The sequence below is a fragment of the Barbus barbus genome, assembly GCF_936440315.1.
Source record: "Barbus barbus genome assembly, chromosome: 31".
NCBI classification, from domain to species: Eukaryota; Metazoa; Chordata; class Actinopteri; order Cypriniformes; family Cyprinidae; genus Barbus; species Barbus barbus.
Window position 1 is genome coordinate 6412421 of NC_136759.1, and position 25753 is coordinate 6438173.

Genomic DNA, 25753 nt, shown 5'->3' on the forward strand with positions numbered 1-25753 from the left:
CCTGATTCCAACGTGTTGTGACAGTAAGTCGTAACCATCAGAATTAGAAAAAAAAAAACCTTGAAATATTTAATTTGTGCAATGAATATAGAATATAAGAGTTTTTTTTATGAAATTACAAATTGAATTAAATTAAACTTTCCATGATATTAATTTTGTGTGTGTGTGTGTGTGTGTGTGTGTGTGTGTGTGTGTGTGTGTGTGAAATAGGAAGTGACCAAATTATCACAAGCATCATGCTCAGCCAGATATAGGGGGAAGGAAGCTCTCAGATATTTAGTGCACAAGTCTTCTTCTGATGAACTCAGGCACAGTTTGAGGACAGAACAGTAAGTTACTAATTTGTTTTTCTACACAGTGACTATTTAAATCCCTTATTAAATAACTGCATGTGCTCCATTAAGAGAGAAAAACGAAACTATGTTCTGTCATTCTAAAACGATACTTAGTGGTTACGGGTAAATGAAGCGCCGTAAATTACATTTATTCCCAGGCGCTGAACATTGATGCTGAGATGGTTTTCTGGAGCGGTTTGTCACTCTTTCTCTGGCTCACAGGTTAGTAAAATGTAACTAGATAAAATAGTTATGTATGACCGCTGGTTTATGTTGTAAATAATCAAGGTTTAGTCTTTTTTTTGTAGAGAATTTTACACATACACACACAAAAAGTCTTTAATTATCAGTACATTTTTTCTGCTCTTAGGCAATGCAGTATTAAAAATAAAGTAAAATGAGTCATTCCGCACACAAGGGAATTACAGTGTATTCCCAGTCATCTATGGGGAAGAAACTATTAGGTGAACCAAGATGAGTGTCTTGGACAAGTATTTAGACCCATGCTAAAACTAAAGGAAAACTGTTAGAACGCTGATTCTTGAGAAGTGGGACAAAACAGGGTGCAATATTGAAAAAAATAAAACCTTGTACTTGTACCTTACAAATTAAACTACATTCATGTACGTTACATGTACTAAGTTACTGAGCTATACTTTGATACAACCTCTCAACTTTTCTTTTTTATCAAAATGTGCTTTTTACCTTGCCGTCACTTGTTTTGCAATCGACACATTATGTTAGCAGACATGTGACCAACAATTTCTCAACAAATATTAAATAGCATAATGAAATATTATCAAAATATTAATCTGAGTTGACACATCTGACGGTGGTGACGAAAACCTGAATTTGTAGTCATTTTAAGTATCAAATACATTGAATCAATCAGTTGATGTATTAAAACAAATACAACAAACAGTGGGTATGTTACTGTTTACAAAGATTTTATTCAAGATTCACATTTAAGTATTTTGATATATCATTGGAACACAAATGATCTATTTTCTCTCATCTCTGAACAGTCTCTCTGTTGTGCATCTGCTATGGTAACAAGGTATCTTTTAAAAGCAATTATATGAACAAATAAAACAATTTGTTCATTTAACTATATCCATTTACATTGTATCATCTTAATTTCACAAGGATCTTAATATTCACATTTAAACATCTTAACAAATGAGCCAAAAAAATATATTCTCAGAATACAAACAAACTGTATGTATAGTTTTATCCAGTGTTATGTGTTCCCTTAGCCTTATTTTCACTGTTCCCTCAACCCTAACTCTGCTAGAAGTGATGACTATCAATCCACAATGCTGTCAGGTCACATATTTAGTATTTATACATTATTAGAAAAATGAAACCCTATTTTATATTTAATGTAAGATAAAATATGATGACTTCACTTTGTATGTAAACGCCGTCATTGGCCCATCACCACCGTCAGACAGAAAATCTTATGGTGTTGACATCTAACTGTGTTGAGAAATTTTGCATTTCTTTCACAAAACAAGTGGAGTTCATGTAGTAGCCATTTTACTTCTGTTGATACTAGATGCTAATAGAACCTGCTTCAGGGGAAAAAAATTATCTTCAAATAACTCCCTCAGAAACCGGAAGAGGGTGTTAACATCATGATTGTGACACAGGAAACATTAAAATTAGGATTAAAGATTTTCTAAAACTTACCAGAGCCTGACACTGGTGTACTCTGCAGAGGTGGAATGTGGCAAGGGTGACAGCTGCCCCTGATATTCCCTGATTTTATTACATATTAATCAATGTCTGATGATGCTGACAAAAAGTGGGGGCATAATTTTGAAATCTTTTGAAACACGCATGTGTCATTGAAAAACAAACTTGCTTTGATATGAGATATTCTTACGTGTTGCTTTTGATAAAAACAAGCTCTCTTTCATCATTGAAACACTTTTATATCCATTTTATAGCATATGAAAGATTGAACCCTTCTTTGTGGATGCACTGTTTTAGATGTAGTGAGAAGACAAGTGTCGTAGATTTCATTTAATAATGATAAAATGAATTTGAAGGGGATTGTGTTAAATTTAATTATAAATATAGATTGTGCATTTATAATTAAAAATATTTTCGGTAACACTTTATTTTACGGTTACATCTATTATTTGCTTATTAGCATGCATATTAAAAGAATATTCGCCATGTATTAGTGCTAATTAAACCCCTATTAATGTCTTATTCTACATCCCTAATCCTACCCAATACCTAAACTTAACAACTACCTTACTAACTATTAATAAGAAGCAAATTAATAATTTATTGAGGGAAAAGTCATAGTTAATAGTTAACAAGTGTTACCTATTCTAAAGTGTGACCATATTTTCATTTTTAAACCTAATAGCAGTTAGAATTGCTGGACATGTTTTGTCGCATGTCTCATAATCAGTGAGAAAATGTTTCATTATGATGTACTGTCATTGGTATAACATTAAAATTGTAATTTGTAAGATTAGATCAAATATTTTAATTGATCACTAAATTGTCAAGAAAAAACATAAAATAATTTTGATTCATTTTTCTTTCAGTGTCACCAGCTAATGCTGGGGAATGGATCGCTAAACTGCCAGAATCAGTGGTGGGTTTGTCTGGATCATGTGTGGTGATTCCCTGTACATTCAGCTATCCAGCAAGTGGAAAAACATACACAGAATTCACAGGGATTTGGTACAAAGAATCTTCAACAGTATACGATACAGACACTTCAAAAATCAATGACGCATTCAAAGGTCGCACTAGCCTCATTGGTGATTTGCGCAAAAATGACTGTTCTTTGAAAATCAGCTCTCTCAGCAGCAGTGACGCTGGACCATTCATGTTCCGGATTGAGATTAAAGATTTGGACAAGTTCACCTATGAGAAGAATAAAGTTTCCTTAACAGTGAAAGGTAAATTTCAAATAAGCAATTTATTGTAGGCCCGTCATAACAAAAAGAAAAAGAAAATCCTCTCCAGATCAAAATTACTGGAACGCAAGATGAGGGTATTGTTATCACTATGATTTGTTGTGTAATATCCAAATTAATGTTTCAATGAATGTTTCGGGTATTTGAAATGGTGGAAAAACTGTTGCATCAACAATTTGTGTCTTCACCAGAAACACCAGAGAATCCTACCGTCTTTGTGGAAGAGGAAGTGACATCAGGGACACCGGTGACTGCTACCTGTGCCGTGTCTCATTCCTGTCCATCAGACCTGCCTCGTGTCACTTGGAGTCACGATGGTAAACAGTCGAGTCCATCACAGCCACAAAATCATGGTCAATGGAAGCTGACATCTTACAACCTGACCTTCACTCCTTCTAGAGAAGACCATAATAAACATCTCAGCTGCTCTGCAGAGTTTAAAGGGAAGACAGTGACAGGCTACAAAACTCTCAAAGTTAAATGTAAGTCTGCTATAGTGAGTTCAATACAAATAAATTAGATGCTAATTCAAATCTTTACTTGTCAGCTGTTAATGGTTTTAGGATTGTGATTTATAACCTTTTTGACTCTAAAGCCCCCATTGTCCAACATGCGGTATATTTGTGCAGTAATAATGACAAAAATGTTTGTGTTCAGACTTTTGAGTTTGAGAAAATAAACTATAAATGTCATTAAATTAATTAACCACAATTCATTTTGTGATTCCAGATGTTCAATATTCATATTTTTCCTCAATACTATTTGTACACACTTTATTATTTTTTTTAATTCTTTATTTTATTAAATTTTTTTAATATAGCTATTATATTGATAATGTATTCATTTAGATAATTTCAAGTGGTCCTGCGGTCAATCTGAAAGTTTGCAGAGGCCCTCTAGTTGAAAACCACCATCTTAGAATACTAACTTAAAGCTGCACTCCGTAACTTTTTTTTTTTTGGTTAAAAATGATCCAAAATCAATCTTTGAGCAAGAACATAACCAGCCAGTGTTCAAAATCACCTTACTTTAGCCCGATTCACAACGGTTAGCTTATAATAATAACGTTTTCTAATTTGAGTGGTATGGGTAGGTTTTCATGGGAAATTCGAGCATAGCATTGCGTCATTACATCCCGTCTGTAAACATAAAGAAGTTGTCCCGGCTATCGCATGTGAGGATCCTGCAGGTGGCGGATCATTTATAGTCTTTTCTCACAGCGGCTAGAATAATTAAATGTATCATTTTGATGGGGGATTGTAATACAGAAAGCATTATGTTACAAGCCCAGATGGTGACTGCAGTCACCAGATCCAATCCGTATCCAGATCAGATGGTGGATCAGTACCCAGAGACGACCTCTACATCCCTGAACGTCAGCGGAAACCAGGACACCGAGATGAGCACCAGAGACAGATCCCCAGTGAGGACCCCGCCACTTAGACAGCCATCGGGAAAGACCACTGGGACCAGTTGAGCCCTTACAATCTGACTTTGCTGCAGTTGGAATTGAACTGCTGGTTCGTTTGGCCAGAGGAGAACTGCCCCCCCGACTGAGGCTGGTTTCTCCCAAGGTTTTTTTTCTCCATTCTGTCACCGATGGAGTTTTGGTTCCTTGCCGCTGTCGCCTCTGGCTTGCTTAGTTGGGGACACTTCATTTCCAGCTATATCGTCGACCTGATTGCAAAGACACCATTTAAACTGAACTGAGCTGAATGATGACATCACTGAATTCAATAATGAAATGCTTTTTTTTTTTTTTTTTTTTTACCCGGCCTGTCAGTAACACAGATAACACATGACAGTACATATGTGTAGCTATGCTATCATCATTCACAGCCTTTTTTTTTTTTTTTTTTATATATTTATTTATTTATTTATTCATTTTTTTAATTAATTAATTAATAAAATTTTATATACCCTTTTATTTAACCATACTATGACCGACAAGACCAGGGGACAGAGAAAACAAGAGAGAGAAATAAAAAATAAAAATAAAAAAAAATAATAATAATAAAAAAAATAATAATAATAATTATAATGATAATAATAAAAATAATAATAAAAAAAAAAAAAAGGAATTAGAAAACAAAACAAACAAAAAAAAAATTGTGGATAAAGTCAACAGAGAAGGGGGAGAGAGAGAGGAAAAAAAAAAAAAAAAACAGACAATTTGCTTCGATACCTGCTGACAAAAAGAGAAAACAACAGAAGACACAACAGAAGACACAACATCAGAGAAACTGCAGCAACAACCAACATCTGTATGAATCACAATAAATTCTAAATGTTAAATGTTATTGAGCAACACGCATAACTAATATTACAAAATAAGTTTTGAAGCAACAGCAGATCAGAACAATGTGTGTCTGTGAGCACCCGTTTTTACACCAATGTGAATGCTTGAGTGTACACCTGTGTGTGTGAGCGTGCTTGTGTTCATAAGGTTCCTCCATGTAAATGTTTAATAGTGTGTGTGTGGGGAACAACAGCCCCATCCCGCAAGGCATGAAGCAGGCATGAAGCAGGCATGGAAGAGACCCATGCCCCAAACATCCGGAGGCCCCCCAGGGCACGGGACCCCCAGGGGAACCACCGCAGGGACAACTGCGGCCCCCACCCAGAAAAGGGCAGAGGAGAGCCCGAAGGTGGGACATCCGACAGCCACAGTATAGACACCCCAGGGTGCCGTGGCGGCAAGCCCGCAGGCTCCGCCGGCAGCCGACCACACCAGGGCAGACCGAGCCCTGGGCCCGGAGATCCAAGGGCCCCCCACCCCCCAACCGGGGCCCAGCAAGGCCAGTAGGGCCAGGCCCCGCCAAGCGACCGCCAAGAGTGGGCCAGCGCTCACCCGAGCATCCTGCCCCGGCGCGAGAAACCACCAACGCACCGGCGGCATCCTCCACCGGCAGGGCATGGTGGTGGGGTGGGGGTCGACTGAGATGATGAGTGAGGTGGAGTCTAAGGCCCGACCTGACACATAGACGTAGACGAACAAGCACACATATACACAAGCATACGTTCCCACCCTCATGCACGCAACGAATATTCTCACCCTCGCCCCACATGTAGACACACAAAAATGGACATGGTACCCACACTCACACTCCCTATATGCACTCTATACTCCTAGATCCAGGCACCACCACCACCCCCAGAGGGGTAATCAGCGCCCGATCCCGGAGCTGAACCCCCTTCGCTCTGGCGTGGGGACAGGAAGACCAGCCCGGACCCCGCAGCAGCAGAGAAGACCACCAGCCCAGACCCCGACCGGGCGGCCAGCTCATCCTCACAGCCCCCGGCCCCGGACAGAGAACAGAGAACAGGGGTGTGAGATAAAAGAAAGAAAAAAAAAGACCCCATGCTTCACCTCACCCGCTCAAATGTAGTGTTGGTGTGTGTTGTTCTAAGGTGCTTTAAAACAGGGGTGCTTTAAAACAGGGGAGGGGCACCCTCCACAAGCTTGTGTCAGCTCGTCCCCTCCCTAGAGCCCTCAATGTCTATGTGCAACTTAAAATTGAGAAGTGGGCACTGGCACCAGAGGGAAGGCTGAATGAACAGACCGCCCTCCGGATGCCATTCAGTGTGCCCACCCCCAAGGCCCTATATGTATGTGTCATGTGACAGTAAGTAATGAGAATGTCTAAGCTGTAATGTGTGATTGAGATGCAGGTGGCCACGAGGAGACAGAGGAGTACCACCTCCCCCGCATCCCAGCGACACACCCGCACCTCAAAACCCTACCTATGTGTTGGTGTGATGGAGCGGGAGAAGTGAAGCCTTAGGGATGGGGAGGAAAGCATCAGAGGGGGCAAAATACCCCCCCCTTTGGAGCCAGCTCCCCCACTGACCCCCATAGGCACCCCCATTACCCCAAATCTGCCCAGGGCGGGGGGCCCAGGCCCATCCAGACCAGGGCCCATGGCAGCCCGGGGGGGCCCACCAGACCCAACAGCAGAGGAAAAACTACCCCACCCCATCACTCATTCAACTCCCAGACTACATAAGACAATAAGACACCCAGGTTAAGCCCGTTTTCCCTGCCTCTATTGGATCCCCCCCGCGGAGGCACCGATGCGTCGAAGACCCCCACACCAGGGCCGGGCCCAAGCGCATGCACCAACCCATGCTCCCGGCGGCACACCAACCAGGACCCAAGCCCCCCAGGCCCAGCCGTAACCCCAACCGGGAGGCAGAGCGCCCCCAGAACCCCAAGCCCCCCCCGGACCAACCCCGGAACAGTGCAGCCGCCAGGCCGGCAACCTACGTCCGCCGGCACAGGCATCCCCAGTAGCGCCGCATGCAGCCGCCAGAAAAACAACACCCAAGAGTCACCAATACCCCATCCAGGCCAAGATCGCAGCCCCAGCGCCGAACCCCCCAAGAAACCCACCCCCAGGGAACTCCCAGATGCCCCAAGCCCATATGGCCACCCCAACAGCAAAAACCACAGCCGGACAGAATCGGGACCCCCACTCACACTAGGTGATGGAGCTGATCAAAGGAGCCCAGAGAGATTGATCTAATGTGGCAGCAGAAGCTGTGTCAAGACTAATATAATCCCACAAATGATTTCTATATTGGTTGATATTAAGATTATTTTTATTTTTCCAGTTCATGAGGACAGTCTTCTTAGCAATGCATAGGGCAGTGAAAGCCATGTGGATTGTGTTACCTTCTGTAATGACACCATCTAGGTCGCCCAACAAGCAGACTGAAGGAGAGGCTGGAATAGAGCATTTAAGACACTTTGATAAATCTTCACAAATCCTGTACCAGTACCTCTGAACAGGTGGACAGAACCATAGAGCGTGGATGTAATTGTCAGGTGTATTGCCTTGACAGTGTGAGCAGTTGTTAGAAGCTGTAAGACCCATCCTGAACATCCGATGACCTGTGTAGTGCACTCTATGCAGGATTTTGTATTGTATTAATTGTAAACCAGGATTTCTAATCAGTTCAAAGGTTTTTAAACATATCTGAGACCAGAAATTATGGTCCCAGTTTACTGCTAGATCTGCCTCCCATTTTGCAAGGAAGTGATACTGATTCATCTATTTTGGAAAGTGTCCTGTATATTTTAGACATTAATTTGGGGGTTTTGAGATTAAGAAAATCTGCCACACTTGGTGGTATTTGTAATTTGATATGATTAGATTTAAATTTCCCTTTTACAATAGATTTAATTTGTTGATATTCTAAAAATCTGTTTTTGTTAATCCCATATTGTTTAACTAATTTGTCAAAGGGAATAAAGTCTGTCCCTTCTAATATATGTTCCAGGTATTTAATACCTTTACAACTCCAATCTGTGAGGTTAATCATATTATTGTTTAGCAATATGTCAGGATTGTTCCAGATGGGGGTACGTTTGCATGGGATTAGTGAAGACTCAGTCATTTTTAGAAACTCCCACCATGCTGTCAGAGAAGAGCTGATACTGATGCTTTTGAAGCATACGTGTCGTTTGATGATCAAGCTAATGAATGGCAGATCCGAAATCTCTATATTATTGCATAATGCCTGTTCTACATCTAGCCAAGGCTCATCTAAGAGGGTGTGTTTTAACCACCCTGATATGTGTTGAAGCCTGTTGGCTAAGAAATAGTGGTGAAAGTTAGGTAGATCTAGTCCTCCTTTATCCTTGGTCTTTTGCAGCGTTTTTAAGCTAATACGCGGGGGTTTACCTTTCCAAAGGAATTTAGAGATGGAGGAGTCCAGAGATCTAAACCAGTCAGGTGATGGTTTGCTCGGGATCATTGCAAATAAATAATTAATTCTTGGCAAAACCATCATTTTTATTGAGGCGACTCTTCCCATGAGTGATATGGGTAGAGACTTCCATCTGGTTAGATCATCTTCTACCGTCTTTAAAAGTGGGATGTGGTTTAATTTAATCAAATCTGCCAGCCTAGGAGAAACATTAATACCTAAATATTTAATATTTCCAGATTGCAGTGGAGTGGAGGAATTCTGGAAGGAGCAATTAATTGGAAGAACTGTTGATTTTAACCAGTTTATTGAATAATCTGAGACTCTTGAGAAAGAGTTTATTAATGTAATTACCTCAGAGAGAGTGGTTTGTGAATGCTGAAGAAAAAGTAACACATCATCTGCGTAAAGACTAACTTTATGTTCTACATTCTTGCATTTAATGCCTTTAATCACTGTAGCCTGTCTAATTGCTGCTGCTAGTGGTTCAATAAAAACTGCAAACAGTGAGGGGGAGAGGGGGCATCCCTGCCTGGTGCCCCTCTTAAGATAGAAGCTAGAGGATGTTTGGCCATTTGTCCTGACACATGCTGTTGGAGAGTTATATAATATTTTTAACCAGTTTATGAAAGAGTTTCCAAAACCAAATTTGTGTAAAGTTGCAAATAGAAAATTCCAGTTAACCCTATCAAAAGCTTTTTCTGCATCTAGAGACAATATTGTAATTTGAAGGTTTCTATTGCATGAATAGTCTATCAAGTTAAGTAACCTATGTGTATTTGGAAAGGAGTGTAAAAGGAGTGCCTCCCTTTTATGAAACCAGTTTGGTCGGAATGAATTATGAGAGGGGTTATCTTCTCTATTCTTTTTGAGATAGCTTTGCAGATTATTTTAGTGTCCACATTAATAAGGGATATTGGACGATAGCTGGTAGGCAATACAGGGTCTTTGCCTGGTTTTAGCAAGAGACTAATGTTGGCAGAATTCATATTTGGTGGAAGTCTACCATTTTCCTTGGTTTCCTGCAACATTCTGTAGAATGTTGGTGACAGAATTGCCCAGAATTCTTTATAGAATTCTGCTGGAAAGCCATCTGGACCTGAAGCCTTTTTATTGGGCATACTGTTCAAGGCTTCCTGAAGTTCATCTGATGTCAGAGGAGAATCCAATGTCATCGCTTGATTTTCTGATAATTTCGGAAGAGTTATATTGTCAAGAAATTGGTCAATTTCGTCTTTAGATGGGTTTATCTGTGGAGAATATAAAGATTTGTAAAAGTCCCTGAAAGTGTTGTTTATTCTTTCAGGGTCATATACTGTATCCCCAGTTAAATCTTTAACAGCACATATAGTTGTTTTTTCTTTATTTATTTTTAACTGGTTCGCTAGGAATTGACCTGATTTGTTACCATATTCAAATTCTTGCCAGCGAAGTCTTTGTGCTAAGAATTGGTTTTTTTTATTAATAATTTCATTTAATTCTAGTTTTGCTTTACGTATTTTTTTCAGCATTTCCTGTTCCTGGGAGGATACGTAGGCTTCTTCTAAAGTTTTTATAGTTTCTTCTAATTCCTGAATACATTTATTTTCTCTTTTCTTTTTATGCGATGAGAATGAGATTATTCTACCTCTCATCACAGCTTTGCCTGCTTCCCAGAGAACAGATGCTGATGTTCCAGGCAGGTCATTATAGTCTAAATATAAAGCCCACTCTTCTTTAAAATATTTAATAAAATCGTCGTCTTTAAGCAATGATGTATTGAATCTCCAGTTATTACTTGGTGGAGTGGCCTTCTTATTTACTAGAGTTAAAGAAACAGCAGCATGATCGCTGACAGCTATAGGGTTTATCTCTGTGTCTGAAATGTCACTCAGCAGTGAGCTGCTGACTAGGAAATAATCCAGACGAGAGTAAGAGTGATGGACATGTGAGAAGAAAGTATATTCCCTATGGTTGGGGTGAAAAGAACGCCATGCATCGCAAAGTCCATAGTCGCTCATGTACTGTTTAACTATATTTGTGGATTCCCAATTGCGCTGAGTTCCAGCTGTACTCAGCCTGTCCATTTCTTTATTTAGTCCAAAGTTGAGGTCTCCCCCAAGAACAAATGCACAATCTAGGTGTTCAGAGAGTGCGGTAAAAAAACCGTGAAAAAAAGAGGGGTCATCAACATTTGGACCATATATACTAACAATACATAACTTTTTGTCAAATATAGATAATTTAATGATTAGAAATCTACCTTCTGGATCTATAACTGTGTTGAGTACTGTGAAATTAAAATTTTTATGTATTAAAATTGCTACCCCCCTTTGCCTAGAGTTATAGCAGGCTGAGAACACATTAGGAAACTCAGTTGTTTTAAGTTGATCTGTAGCTGTGGCAGATCTATGAGTCTCTTGTAATAAAACAACGTCTGCCTGTAGTTTTTTAAGCTGGCTAAATATTTTTAACCTCTTTTCTCTGGAGCCAGCTCCATTCACATTCCATGTGACAAACCTCAGTGCGCCCATAGATGTGTGTGTGTAGCTAATGCTGTTCGCTGCGTGTGATGCTCAAATGAATAAGATATGAGCGGGCGTACGCGCTTGTATGCGAGTATGTCCTTCATGTCTGTGTGCGCTGTAAGGTCGGAGTGGTTGCGTTGACGCTGAATGTATATGTACATGGTCGTGCCGTGCAGATGTGTGATATAGGGTGTTGTGTGTGTGTATGTGTAGTAAAGCAGGTGATCGGTGCAGTGAAAGGAGTTAGAAGTAAGAAAGATATACAAAGAAGCAAGCAGAGAGGGATGCAAGTAAAAACTTGACAGAAACAAAAACATTGCAACAACATTTAAACGCTGCGGAGACTGACGGTATCGTGTTTGTTATGATATCATATTAAATTAGCGAATTGACATAAATAGTTAGAGGTAAATGGAAGAACAAGCGAGGAAAGAGGAAAGAAAAAAAAAGAAAAATATAACGGATTCTTATCTGGAGTGGTGTTAAAATAACCACGGAGTGGTACTGAGGTTACGGTAGAGCTGCCCGTCCACGTAGAGCCGGTCCACGGCGATGACAGCTCGGGAGCCCTTTTGGATAAGACTGCGTCGGATTGGGAACAGAATTTTGCGTCGCTCCAGGATTTCTTTGGGGAACTGGTCGTTTACGCTGAAGTCGGTTCCTTTCAGCTCCCTGCCGCGACTCTTCACCTGCTCTTTCTGCTTGAAGTATCCAAATTTGGCCACAATAGGACACGGCCTCGGGGCTCCAGGTTTCTTCGCTCCCATCCGATGGACTCTTTCGAAGCAGATGTTTTCCACAGTGTCTTCTGGAAGCTTCAGGTATGTCTTGATAAAGGTTTTAACCGTAGTTTCTACGTCCTCTTCGGCAGATTCCGAGATGCCCGAAAACACCAGGTTATCTCTCATGCTACGGGCCTGGAGATCGATAATAGTCTCTTTTATTTTTTTATTTTCTTCACTTATACGGGTCACATTCTCAGTTAGAGACTTGACCGAGTCCCGTAGTGATGCGTTTTCAGCAGCAAGTGTTTCCACCTGCTGCTGGCTGAATTCCAGTGATTCCCTCAGGGATTTGAATTCACGGTGCAGGATCTCGACCAGGGACAACCTCGCGTCGAAGCTGGATAACCGCTTGTCGATTGAATCCAGGATGTCGGTAAAGCTTTTACCTGTCGGCGATGTTGTTTCAGGCGAGTCTGTCGGGCGACTTCTTTTGGAAGACGGCGTCTCGCTTTTGGCTGGGGAACATGCATTTTGGTTTTTCTTCATGACTATAACGTCGAAGCACCAGTCGATGTATTCCTGAAGAGTTTCCAAATTTTCCTCGTTGTCCTCGCTGTTAATTCAGTTTTTCTGCCAAGTCTCCAGCGTCTGACGTCACCTACAGCATTTCCGGTCTGTAAACCATAAACTTTTTTTTTTTTGATTGATTGATTTACACTAGTCTATTAATAAAGCTGTTTAGTAGCATTTCATCCTTGTTGTAGCGTATAAAGAGCTCTAAACCCCTTGTTTAGTCCTTGTCTATTCCTCGTTGGCTTGATTGTGTTCTAATGATGAAATGCTTTTAACTGAAAATCTTTTTTAATCTTTTCATTTTACATTATTGACACACTATTTTCCTTTTTTGATATTGTGCAGTTGATTTGACACACTTTACATTGTTAAAAGTGCTATATAAATAAAGGTGACGACTTATGAAACACATATGAATGAGATTGTTATATTCCAGTTTTAAATGTGCTTCTGATTACAGATAGCCTGAGATTATACAATATTTGTATATTAAAGAAAACCAGTTCGAAGGGAGCATAAGTTTATTTTTGGGTTAAAAGAATTTCTTAATATAAAATTAGAATGGCATGACAATTAGATTAGACTGTACAGAAATTGAAATCTACACACTATACTCATAGTCATGCAAAGCTTATGTTGTTAATATTAATAATTTGAGAATAAAGTATAGCAATAATGATAATTTGCACGGTTTGATGTGATATGAGCTAACCGATCCTTAATGCAATCACCATTGGTAGCGTAATTTATTGAAATACTTTAGTTCCTCAGTTGGTCAGAACAAACATGGCAGACTTGTTATGTACATGTTCAGATGACAATATACGGTGAAAATTCTTATTTGGGTCATATATTCCAAGACGTAGGCTAGAATCTGTGATTGCAAAGTACAGTAAACATCCAAACCGGTGTGTGACTGACAGCAACACATTTACCTCAAAACATTAGATTCATCTGCGCTGGAGCCTTGCCAGAGCACATCCCACGCAAGGTGGTAATTCCGCAAGCAGCTGCAATTCCAGGTTTTTAAACAGAGATGGTGACAAAGAGCCAAAACTTACGGACTGCAGCTTTAAGTCAGTTTGAATTAAAGCATCTATTAAATGGACTGAATGTTTGACAGAGTTAGACTGATCAGACCATTGAAATAAGTAGCATTTTATCAAAATTTTGTCTCATTCAGATCCTCCATATAATGTCAACGTGGTCACTAGAGCCTCAGTGAAGGAGAACAACTCTGTGGAACTGACCTGCTCCAGTAACAGCAATCCTCCTGCAAACAGCTACCAGTGGTTCAGCTCAAATGGGACGATGTTAGGAAGCAAACATACTTACAAACTAGAGAGAGTGTCTCGATATACTGAGGCCATATCCTGTACAGCCATTAACACAGTGGGAAAAAACACTTCTGCTCCACAGAAAATTAGTGTGCTGTGTAAGTACCAAGTATTATGTGTGAGACAGTGTGACTGAACCTTTATTGATTGGAGAAAGCATTTTTTAACATGGAAAAAATTATACACATCACCTTTAAATTTAAAGAAATATTCCATTAAAGTTAACATGATTCAGTTCTGAGTTATTGTGAAACAATTACAATGGTTAATAATGGTTAATCTGTAAACGTTAAAATAATGTGTTATTGTTCTAAACTCCTACTGGACCCGACAAGTGCACAGGAAGTGGTAGAAAGAACTGAACAATAAAACTTACTCAAATATATATTTTTAAGGTATATGCAATTTTATTGTGTGATTTGTCTACTAAGCAACGGGAAAAAAAAAGTTTGCAGTTCTGGATATTCTCAAAGTTTTTTGACTGAATGTGGCAGTGAGGAAAAACTACCTTACTTTTATCTGTTGCAACATAGTAAGGTGAACGGCTAAAATATAAATTTTCATATTCTGCTTTTAAGTTCTCCAAAAATGGCTCCATTCACTTCCGTTGTAGGTGCCTTGACCTTGCATCTTTAAAAAGTAAACCTGGAATATTTATTTAAGGTGTGTTCATAGCAGCATTTTAAATCACTGAAAGGTTGCTAAATAAAAAAAAATTAAGGTTCTTTATTGGCATCTATGGTTCTATGAAGAACCTTTAAAATCATTGAATGTTTGTCATTTTATCAACATTTTGTCTCATTCAGATCCTCCATATAATGTAAAAGTGGTCACTAGAGCCTCAGTGAAGGAGAATGACTCTGTGGAACTGAACTGCTCCAGTAACAGCAATCCTCCTGCAAACAGCTACCAGTGGTTCAGCTCAAATGTGATGTTGTTAGGAAACAAACATACTTACAAACTAGAGAGAGTGTCTCGACATACTGAGGCCATTTCCTGTACAGCCATTAACACAGAGGGAAAAAACACTTCTGCTCCACAGAAACTAAATATACTTTGTAAGTATGAGTGAAAGGCCTCGGTTCAACACTTTAAACTGGTATTTTTAGTGAAAGAAGATCATTGTTTATAATGTATGATAGCTAATACTCTATCTATCTATCTATCTATCTATCTATCTAGATCCTCCTGAGATTAAAAGTGAATCTTCTTGCCAGTCTAAGATTTTGACGATGTGTGTCTGTATTGTGGACTCCAACCCTCCCAGTGAAGTCAAGTGGTTTGATCCAGAAACGAAAGCCTTCTCCAGCCCCAGCCCTAAACAAAATGAGTATCCGAACATATTCACCTTACAGGGTTGGCTGGGTTTCCCTGAGACTATCACGTGCTTTGCTAATAACAGTCTGGGAAACTCTTCCATAACTTTGGAAGCTCCTCAAAATGGTGAGACTTCATCTTTAAAAACACTCGATCATTGTTTTATTGCATAATAATAATTACAATAATTATCGCATATAATTCATTTAAATATTTGTTTATTTTCACAGGCATAATAATAATCATTGCTGTTGCATCAGTTGTAGTTGTTTTAGCCTGCATTTTAGTGTATGTTGTGATAAGACGCTGGTAAGGATCTCTCATCCCTCATTCACTGACTCACTCAATCAGTGGGTCTTATTACTCCTTTGTTTCCTGACAACTTTAAAATTACTCTTTTTTTCAGTGGGAACAGAGCTGCACAACTACATGTAATGAAGAATGAGCAGAATGAAATGAAGATACCCCAAAACAAGTCTGATTTAGAAAAGTATATATATATATAAAGTATAAACTTATATACACTACAAGTCAAAATTTTGGAATCATTCATATTTTTATTATTTTCTTTCCTTGTTAATTTAAAAAAAAAAAAAAAAACATTGAAAATATTCCAAATGTTACAAAAGATTTAAAATAAATATTATTTTAAACTGTCTATTTATAAAAGAATCCTGAAGAAAAATGTATTACAGTTTCCACAAAAAGTAGCATAACTATTTTCAACATTGATAATAATAAGAAATGTTTCTAGAGCAGTGAAAGAGCATATCAAATAGATTTTTGAAAGATCTTGGAAATTCAGATTTGTATCACAGAAATAAATCTGTCACGAATCCGGTCTGTGGCCTTCCGCTCGATAGTCACCAGAAGTCGCCTCTCCATCATATTGACTCTCACACCACACAGCACACTGAACTACAATTCCCATCATTGCACTGACGACACACATACAGCTGATTGCACTAATCACGCTCACACCTGAAAGCTATCACACAAATCACACACTCTACTTAAACCATGGACTTCCTCTTCCCCCAGCCGAGCATTCTGTAACGAGTCGAACAAGACGTGAGACGTGCGGACCCATGTGCAAACTTTTAATAATACAAACAGAGTCCAAGGGGCAAGACAAAGATAATCCAGGTACACAAGCAGTAAACAGGAAACGAGACTATAAACAAACTAAACTAAGACTTACAAAACACAGAACTAAGAGCTAGACATACACACAGACAGTTTAACAAAACACAGGACAATACACAGGCGGGATCAAACACTGGTGAACAGACATGGCACGGGCAAGACACAAGAGAGACCAAAACACAGAAGGGTGAACAGCATACGCAGGATAATGCTCGGCAGAGAGGAAGAAGTCGTCCATGGTTTAAGTAGAGTGTGTGATAGCTCTCAGGTGTGAGCGTGATTAGTGCAATCAGCTCTATGTGTGTCGTCAGTGCAATGATGGGAATTGTAGTTCAGTGTGCTGCGTGGTGTGAGAGTCAATGGCTGTGTCCAAATTCAGGGTCTGCATCCTTCGGAGTACTCATTTGAAGGATGTTACGTCACAGCGCCGCGACGAAGGCTGTCCAAATTCGTAGGATCCTTCAAATGCGGCCCACAAATACGTCCTCCTTTTCCCCGAATTGGAAGGATGGGTGTGGTGGATCCTTTCCCGTCCTACCTATCCCATAATTCTTTTCGGCAGAGCGTAATGGCGGACGAAGCGAGCGGTAGCGGAGTGGGAGAGGAGGTTCTCTGACAAAACAAGCTAAAGTTTATGCTTCGGCTCAATGAATTTGTAGGAGAAATTAGAAATTACTTAAAAACAAATAAAAATAGGCTATAATGGCTTACCTGGATGTGACTGTCTTGTAGTCTGATATAAAAAACTCTTCGACAACGAGCAAAGAAAGTATTTAATTTATTTAATTGCTTTATTTCTTCCAAAATAATTAAAATGAGGAGAATAACTCTTTGTTTGTCCATTTTCCCGCTTCTTGCTTGGCGCTGTCACGGTTGCTAGGCGACAGGATATGAGCAACAGGTAAGGGAGGGAACTGAAAGAAGGGTAGGCTGTCCAAATTCACAAACACCGACTTCCGGGTTTTGCGGACGTCGGAGGATCCCTCCTCCTTCAACCGGGTAGGAAGGATCCTAAGGAGGATGCAGACCCTGAATTTGGACACAGCCAATATGATGGAGAGGCGACTTCTGGTGGCTATCGAGCGGAAGGCCACAGACCGGATTCGTGACAATCACATTTTAAAATATATTAAAATAGAAAATATTTACCTTAAATTGTAATAATATCTTAGAATATTACTGTTTTTACTGGATTGTTTTGCTTTGGTGAGCAGAAAAGGCTCATATTATAAAACAGGACATCTTAATGATTTCAAACTTTTGGCTGTAGTGTATAATATAATGTTTGTTACATAACTATATTTAAGAACTTTTACTAATGATGTATCTATCATTTTATGAAAAGCAGTAAAGAAGAGAAAGGCAGTGATGGGGATATTTACACAAACTGCCCGAAAGGTCGTGTTTATGACAACTGGGGGGTGAGTACGACTTTGCATCAGTGCAAACTTTTTGCTCTTTCACAACTATCAGTAATGCAGAAGTCTGTTTCTGAGCAGCGCATCAGTTCTTTAGACATTTATTGACAAGTTCTTGGAGGTGAAGATTTTTGGTGTGAGTTTAATTTGTTGTTTGTGTTATGTATGTAAAAAAGAAATTGTTCATTGAACCTGGTTGCACTTTATTTAAAGGGGTGGTTGATTGTGATTTCACTTTTTTAACTTTAGTTAGTGTGTAATGTTGCTGTTTGAGCATAAACAATATCTGCAAATTTACGAGACTGAAAGTTATATTGTCTTTTAAAGAGATATTGTCTTTTAAAATTATGGCAGTTTAATGCCTACAAAAAATGGCTCGTAGGGACTACAACGAGCTTCTTCCTGGGTTGATGACATCACAAACCCTGAAATTTACTTAAACCCCGCTCCCAGGACCATGCAACAAAGGGGTCGAGGCCATGTTGCGCTGCTTTAGAGAAGAGGAATAGCTGTTGTCATGCTGTCAAAACCAGGGCTGCATGAAAAAAATCTAATCATATAGGAATCGTGATTCTCAGATCTGCCTTCGCCCGCGAAGTCCCCGGCGCAGAGCGCCGCTAGTCTCGGCTTCTCTGCGGGGGAGCACGAAAAGCGAAGCTTTGCTTTTGTGCATCCCTGCGCGAGGAGCTGGTATGCCTCGGCCAAGTCTGTACCATAGCGTCCAGTCCCAGAGGAGCTGGAGGAGCTAGAGAGAACCAGAGGGGACATTGTGCTGACTCTCGAGTCGCACAGAGGTCCACCTGTGCCTGGCCAAAAACTCTCCAAATCTGCTTCACCACCTCGGGGTGAAGCATCCATTCCCCGGGCCTCGGCCCCTGCCTCGACAGGATGTCTGCTCCCACATTGAGATGCCCAGGTATATGCACAGCCCTCAGAGATAGGAGCTTGCCCTGGGACCACACAAGGATCTGGTGTGCCAGCTTGTACAAGGGGTGCGACCGCAGAGCTCCTTGGTGGTTGATGCAAGAGACCACAGCCGTGCTGTCGGTGCGCACCAGCGCGTGGTGATCTCTTAGGTCTGGGAGGAAGTGCTTGAGAGCACGGAACACAGCTAGGATCTCTAGCCAGTTGATATGACACGTCAGGTGGCGACCACTCCACAGGCCGCGGGCAGGGTGGCCACTCATGACCGCACCCCAACCGGTGAGGGAGGCGTCCGTCGCAAGCGGGGCGGTGACAAGGAGCCCCCAGCACCGGGCCCTGAGACAAGAACCAAGGGTTACTCCACATGTCTAAGGCACGAATACAACGGCGTGACACTTTGATAGCACGGAGCGGATTCCCCCTCAGGGAAACCCCCTTGGTCTTGAGCCACCACTGTAGGGGTCTCATGTACAGCAGGCCGAACGGGATCACGTTGGACGCAGCTGCCATAAGCCCAAGCAGCCTCTGCCACTGCTTGACAGTGAGTGACTGGCCCTCTCGTACTCTCATGACTGCAGTGAGGATCAACTCGATCCGAGCAGGGGACAACCGTGCCCGCAACGTGGTCGAATCCCACAGCACGCCTAGATAAGTTGTTCTCTGAGCTGGAGAAAGCACACTTTTCCTGGCATTTAGTCTTAATCCCAAGTCTTTCATGTGGGCGAGAACGACATCTCGATGCCGAATCGCCAACCGCTCTGATTGAGCGAGGATCAACCAATCGTCGATTTAGTTCAGTATGCGGATGCCCTGAAGCCGCAACAGGGCCAGTGCCGCATCCACACACTTGGTGAAAGTGCGGGGTGAGAGTGCTAGGCCGAAGGGAAGAACCCGATACTGGTGCGCTTTGCCCCCGAAAGCGAACCTCAGGAACTTCCTATGAGAAGGAAGGATGGAGACATGGAAGTAGGCGTCCTTGAGATCTATTGTGACAAACCAGTCCTCGGACCTGATTTGAGACATGACCTGCTTGACAGTAAGCATCTTGAACTTCAGTTTTCTGACTGAGCGGTTCAGTAGACGCAAATCCAGTATGGGCCTCAGCCCTCCATCCTTCTTTGGAACAATGACGTATCGGCTGTAGAAGCCGGTCTGAGTGCCGTGAGGAGGAACCAACTTGATGGCTTCCTTCCTTAGCAAAGTAACGACTTCCTGTTCCAGAACCAGAGCCTGCTCGGGGCGGACCGCAGTCATAACAACCCCGTTGAACGGCAGGGGTGGCCCGCTGAACTGAATGCGATATCCATTCGCTATGATTTGCAGGACCCAACGAGACACATTCGGCAGTCGCTGCCAGGCTGACCTGAGATGAACACTCGCTGGGACCTGGGGCTCGCCCGTCAGGATCTTTTTGCGGAGGACCTCTTGGCCGAAATGACAGCCCTCAGATCTGCCTTCGCCCGCAAAGTCCCCGGCGCAGAACGCCGCTAGTCTCGGCTTCTCTGCGGGGGAGCACGAAAAGCGACGCTTTGCTTTTGTGCATCCCTGCGTGAGGAGCTGGTATGCGGAGGACGCTGCGCCCGCCCAGCATACCCTCTGCCCACTTAAAAAAAAAAAAAAAGTTGTACGCAGAGGCTTAGTGGGCAGCGCAGGAGCCTTCAAGGACAATGCCGTCGAGGGAGACAGATAGCTCGCAAGCGTCTGCGCGACCGACGGCATCGCCCTGTACCCGCGCTCATTCAAATCCCTAACATTGCCATAATAATCAGCGGAGGGAATGAATGGTCGGGACGAAAAAGATTTCACCCACGATCTCGACACCTCGGTGTGGAGATCGGGGAAAACGGAAGGCTCCTGTGTAGAGGTGGCGGCCGCGAGCGCAGAAAACGCTTATCCAAACGGCTAGTCTGCGGCTCAGATGCTCTCTTGGGGGACTAGCTGATGTCAAGCTTGGCCACTGCCCGAGTAACCACCTCTAAAAGCTCCTCATACTGGGGCGAAAGAGGCGGCGAAACCTCGTGAATGATCGTCACATCAACCTCCTCGGAGGAAGAAAGACGCAGCGTCGAGCCCTCGTCTCGGGGGGAAGAGACCGCATCCAAACGAGAGACGGGGCGCCAGATCTGACGGATACGGGAGGAGATAAGGACATACCCGTCTCACTCTCACCAGCTAGATCAGCCTGCGAGCCCCACGAGTGCAGCCGCCGAAACCGCACGGAGAGCTCGTGAAAGTTTCAATGAACATTTTATAGCCTCTAGCTTTTTGTTTGATTCAATTTGTGGCGCTCATGCAAACTCTTTAATTGTTCAGTCAGAGAATTGTATGTTTAGTCAGGCATTCAGTTTTTCACCAGTTGCAATTTCTGAGGTATGCAAAGCTCTTAAATCTTTAGATGTTTCTAAATCAGCAGGTCCTGATCAATTGGAACCTTATTTTTTAAAGTTAGCCACTGATTTTATTGCCCCTCCTTTGACTTATATTTTTAATCTTTCTCTTGTTTTAAATGAAATTCCATCTATATGGAAATCAGCTTTTGTTCTTCCCCTGTTTAAAGGTGGAGATCCTACACAGCTAAATAACTATCGGCCCATTTCAAAGTTGTCTGTCCTTGCCAAAATCCTTGAATCATTTGTTAATAATCAACTAAAGGACTTTCTTTGTTAATAATATCCTGTCTGATTTTCAATCTGGTTTTAGAAAACAACATAGTACTACTACAGCAGCCTTAAAAGTACTAAATGATTTTATTGAATCAGTTGACAACAAGAAAAACTGTGCAGCTTTATTCATTGATCTGTCCAAAGCATTTGATACTGTTGATCATACTTTGTTGATACAACGTCTTGTCAGTATCGGATTATCTGAAGATGCTATTGGTTGGTTTAATTATCTCTCTAATAGAACTGTGTATACAGGCAGATGGTTTTATTTCTAGTTCATTTAAATGTAACTAAAGGTGTGCCACAGGGGTCGGTCCTAGGGCCACTCCTATTTATTATATATATATTAATAATATTGATCAAAATGTTAATAATACACATTTTCATTATTATGCTGATGACAGTAATTTATAGTTCAGCGTCCACACCTAATCTGGCTCTTTCACAGTTACAGCTTGCTTTTAATATTGTTCAGCGAAACTTATTCGATCTAAAACTAGTTTTAAATGCAGATAAAACAAAATGTGTTGTTTTCTAAATCAAAATCAATTCCTCATAATCCTCCTCCTATTATAACTACTCAAGGTTTGGAGATTGAATTTGTGTCTCAGTATAAGTATCTTGGGTTTTTAATTGATGATGCTCTTTCCTTTGGCCCCCATGTCCAGCAATTGGTGAGAAAATTGAAAGTGACCTTGAGCTTCTATTTCAGAATTAAATCCTGCCTTTCCTTTGAGGCAAAAAAGAAGCTTGTTGCTGCCACTTTTATGTCTGTATTGGACTATGGTGATGTTATATATATATATATATATGCATGCATCTTCTCAGAATTTACATACTATAGACACTGTTTATCATGGTGCACTGAGGTTTATAACAAATCTTAAGACCTTTACTCATCATTGTGAGTTGTATGCCCGGGTTGGATGGTCTGCTTTGTCCATCCGTAGGTTAAAACGCTGGCACGTTTTTATCTACAAATCTATCCTGGGTTTACTTCCCTCATATCTTAATACTTATATCTGTAAAAAATCTGTTTGCAATTATAGCCTTCGGTCCCAGGAACTTTTCTTATTGTCTGTTCCAGTGGTATGTACTGAACTGGGGAAAAAAAGTCTTTTAAATTTGCTGCTCCCTTTGCTTGGAATAATTTGCAAATTAAATTACAGTTTAGGTGCTGGTGTCACTAGATATGTTTAAAGGGTTTTTAAATGGAGACAAGAGACATTGGGCTGTAGATGTTTTGACTAGTTGTGTATTGATATGCTTGTTTGTGTGCATGTGTGTAATTTATGGATGTTACTTGATGTTTTGGATATTATGTTAACCCCCCGTGAGCTGTGTTACTGTTAATCTTGGCCAGGATGCTCTTGTAAAAGAGAGCTTTAATCTCAATGTGTTTTTCCTGGTAAAACAAAGGTTATAAAAGGCTCCCTCCTCGAAGAGAGCCCTCCGGGTGCGGAGTGTAATCAGCGGCATCTGCTCGCAATGAGGGCAACCGGCTCCCTCGAGAGCCGATTTCACGTGCTCCGCACCCAGGCAGACTACGCACAGATCGTGTGTGTCCCCACTCGTGACATAGCGAGTGCAAGGACGAGCACACGACCTGAAACGCGGTTAACTTTCGCCCCTAAATTATTCATACTGGGGCGAACGAGGCGGCGAAACCTCGTGAACGCTCGTCACATCAACCTCCTCGGAGGAAGAGAGACGAAGCGTTAAGCCCTCGTCTCGGGGGGGAAGAGACCGCTTCCAAACCGAGAGACGGGGCACCAGATCTGCGAGCCCCACGAGTGCAGCCGCCGCTCTATGGCCCGCTCTGCCTCGGCAGAAGCGGGACCAACACTGCGTGGAGAGCTCGTGAAGGCTCCCTCCTCGAAGAGAGCTCTCCGGGTGCGGAGTGTAAGCAGCGACAGCCGCTCGCAATGAGGGCAACCGGCTCCCTCGAGAGCCGATTTCGCGTGCTCCGCACCCAGGCAGACCACACACAATCTGAAGCGTGGCCTGCAACTATCGCCTTTTTCCTTTTTTTTTTTTTCTCCTTTGACCCTCAGGTCTTGGCATTATTGCTAGACTGCTTTATTTCTTTGGACAGACAACAATAAATAGGACTGACACACACACAGCGCTTTGCTGAATGACAATAAGCTGACGCCGGCTCTGCCGCACGTGCTTTTATGCTTCCTGGTCGTGACGTCACCCCGCCCGTGACGCCTCGCCCTCCTTCGGACTGATTACACCTGATATTCAGAGATAAACGCAAGGCCTTATTTTTATTTTTTTAGACAGTTTGGTTCTGATTTTTTTTTTTTTTTTCAAGAGTCTCATTCTAATGATAAAGATGTTAATTTTTGGAAGTCGCAGTGGGGTAATGAGATATGGTTTTCTCATGGTTCAGAGCACTCTGCAGGTGTTTCCTGTTTAAAAAATAATTTTGCAGGTGATATGTTGCACACGTACTGTGATTAGTATGGGGACTTTATTTTGTTACTTCTAAAATGTTATAACGTAAATCTTATTGTTGTTCATTTTTATGGGTATAACTCTAGATCTGAGAATGATCATCTATTATTTGTTTTGGAAGATAAGCTTACTTATTGGCAGTCAAAATTTCCAAATGCTTATTTAGTGATTGGTGGTGATTTTAACACTGTCCTAAATGAATCGCTTGATAGGTGGCCACCTGGTCGCCAATCAAACTCAAACACAGCTTTGAAAGCTTTTATGCATAGATTAGAGCTAGTAGATATCTGGAGGGTTAAAAATAGCTACATATGACAGAGAATACACGTGGAGCAATAAAAATTCATCTAGACTTTCACAAATTGATTTTTGGTTAGTCTCTAGAAATTTGGATAAATATAATATTTCTGTTGATATTTCTACAACGCCATTAACAGATCATAAGGCTGTCTCTATTAAAATTATGTTTTCTCCTGAAGCTATATCAAGGGCTCTTCTTATTGGAAAATGAATAGTTCGTTACTTAATCATAATGAGGTTAAGTCAGAGCTGGGAAGACTTATTGGCTTTTATTGGAGCAAAGCAAAACTAGAAAATTATTTTGGTTTAAACTGGGAATTGTTAAAATATGAAATTGGGAAATACCTCAGAAAGTTTAGTGGTAATTTGGCTAAATTAAAACGTCTCGAAGAAGTTAATATTGTTAGTGAAATCTCTTCTATTACCAAGATCTTGCCTGAAAAATTGTCCGATAGTCAAAGAACTTTAGTTGATTTACAAATTAAGTTGGATGATTTGTATAAATTAAGAGCAGAAGGTGCTTTTATTAGATCAAGGCAAAGATGGCTTGAACACGGAGAACAAATGTCTTCCTATTTTTTTAAGTTTGAGAAAAATAGGGCTAAACACAATTCTATTACTCAATTAAATATTGGAGGGTTGTCTCAGAAAATCCTAAAGAAATTTCCCAATTTTGCTATAAATTTTATTCTAATTTGTATAAATCTAAATTTAATCTAGCCGATTACGACACTACTATTAGTCATGATGATCAAATTTTATGCGACTTGCCAATTTCGATGAGGTTAAGGATTCAATTTCACAGTTAAAAATTTACAAGTCGCCTGGTAGTGATGGGATAACGGCTGAATTTTATAAGTTATATTCTGAGCTGTTATCTCCGTTCCTCCTGCAAGTGTATACAGAGTGTTTAAATTGCTCTGAGCTTTCTGTTAGTGAAGCAAGGTGTCATTTGTTTAATACCTAAACCTAAAAAGGACACTCTTCTCTTAGACAATTGGAGACCTGTTAGCCTTCTTAATAATGATTAAATGTTTGCTCTTATTTTCTCTAAACGTTTTAAATTGGTTTTGAACTCCATTATTGATGAAAATCAGTCAGGTTTTATGAAAAATCGTCATATCTTTAATTATATTAGACTTATTTTTGACCTCATTGATTACTCTGAACTTATTGAGGACGATAGTTTAATTCTATTTTTGGACTTCTTCAAAGCTTTTGACACGATTGAGCACCCTTTTTTTTTTTTTTTTTTTTTTTTTTGGAGCGTTTTGGTTTCGGGCCTTTTTTTTTGTAATGCGATGAAAACGTTGTATGCTGGGGGAAATAGCTCAGTGAAATTAGGACACGGCACTACAGAGATTTTTTTTTTAGAGAGAGAGGTTCAG

The 25753-nt window shown here is 41.0% G+C and overlaps 1 protein-coding gene across 4 annotated transcripts in view; it reads left to right on the plus strand.

Annotated features, from left to right (window-relative positions):
- The first annotated feature begins 246 nt into the window (after window positions 1–246).
- The window catches only part of LOC306851066 (myelin-associated glycoprotein-like), a 29939-nt gene continuing 4432 nt past the window's right edge, over window positions 247–25753 (plus strand). For 2 of the 4 annotated variants that reach the window (XR_013782472.1, XM_079387122.1), the window contains exons 1-10: window positions 247–329; window positions 494–557; window positions 2903–3262; window positions 3472–3762; window positions 13981–14232; window positions 14941–15192; window positions 15317–15577; window positions 15682–15760; window positions 15858–15941; window positions 17946–18018. Coding sequence is in view for 2 of the 4 variants with exons in the window: in XM_079387122.1 (XP_079243248.1) it covers window positions 515–557; window positions 2903–3262; window positions 3472–3762; window positions 13981–14232; window positions 14941–15192; window positions 15317–15577; window positions 15682–15760; window positions 15858–15941; window positions 17946–18018 (1695 nt within the window). In the remaining 2 variants the exon portion in view is untranslated. Of the gene's footprint in view, window positions 330–493; window positions 558–2902; window positions 3263–3471; window positions 3763–13980; window positions 14233–14940; window positions 15193–15316; window positions 15578–15681; window positions 15761–15857; window positions 15942–17942; window positions 18019–25753 lie in introns of all 4 variants that reach the window. The other 2 variants (XR_013782473.1, XM_079387121.1) reach the window with 1 other exon arrangement.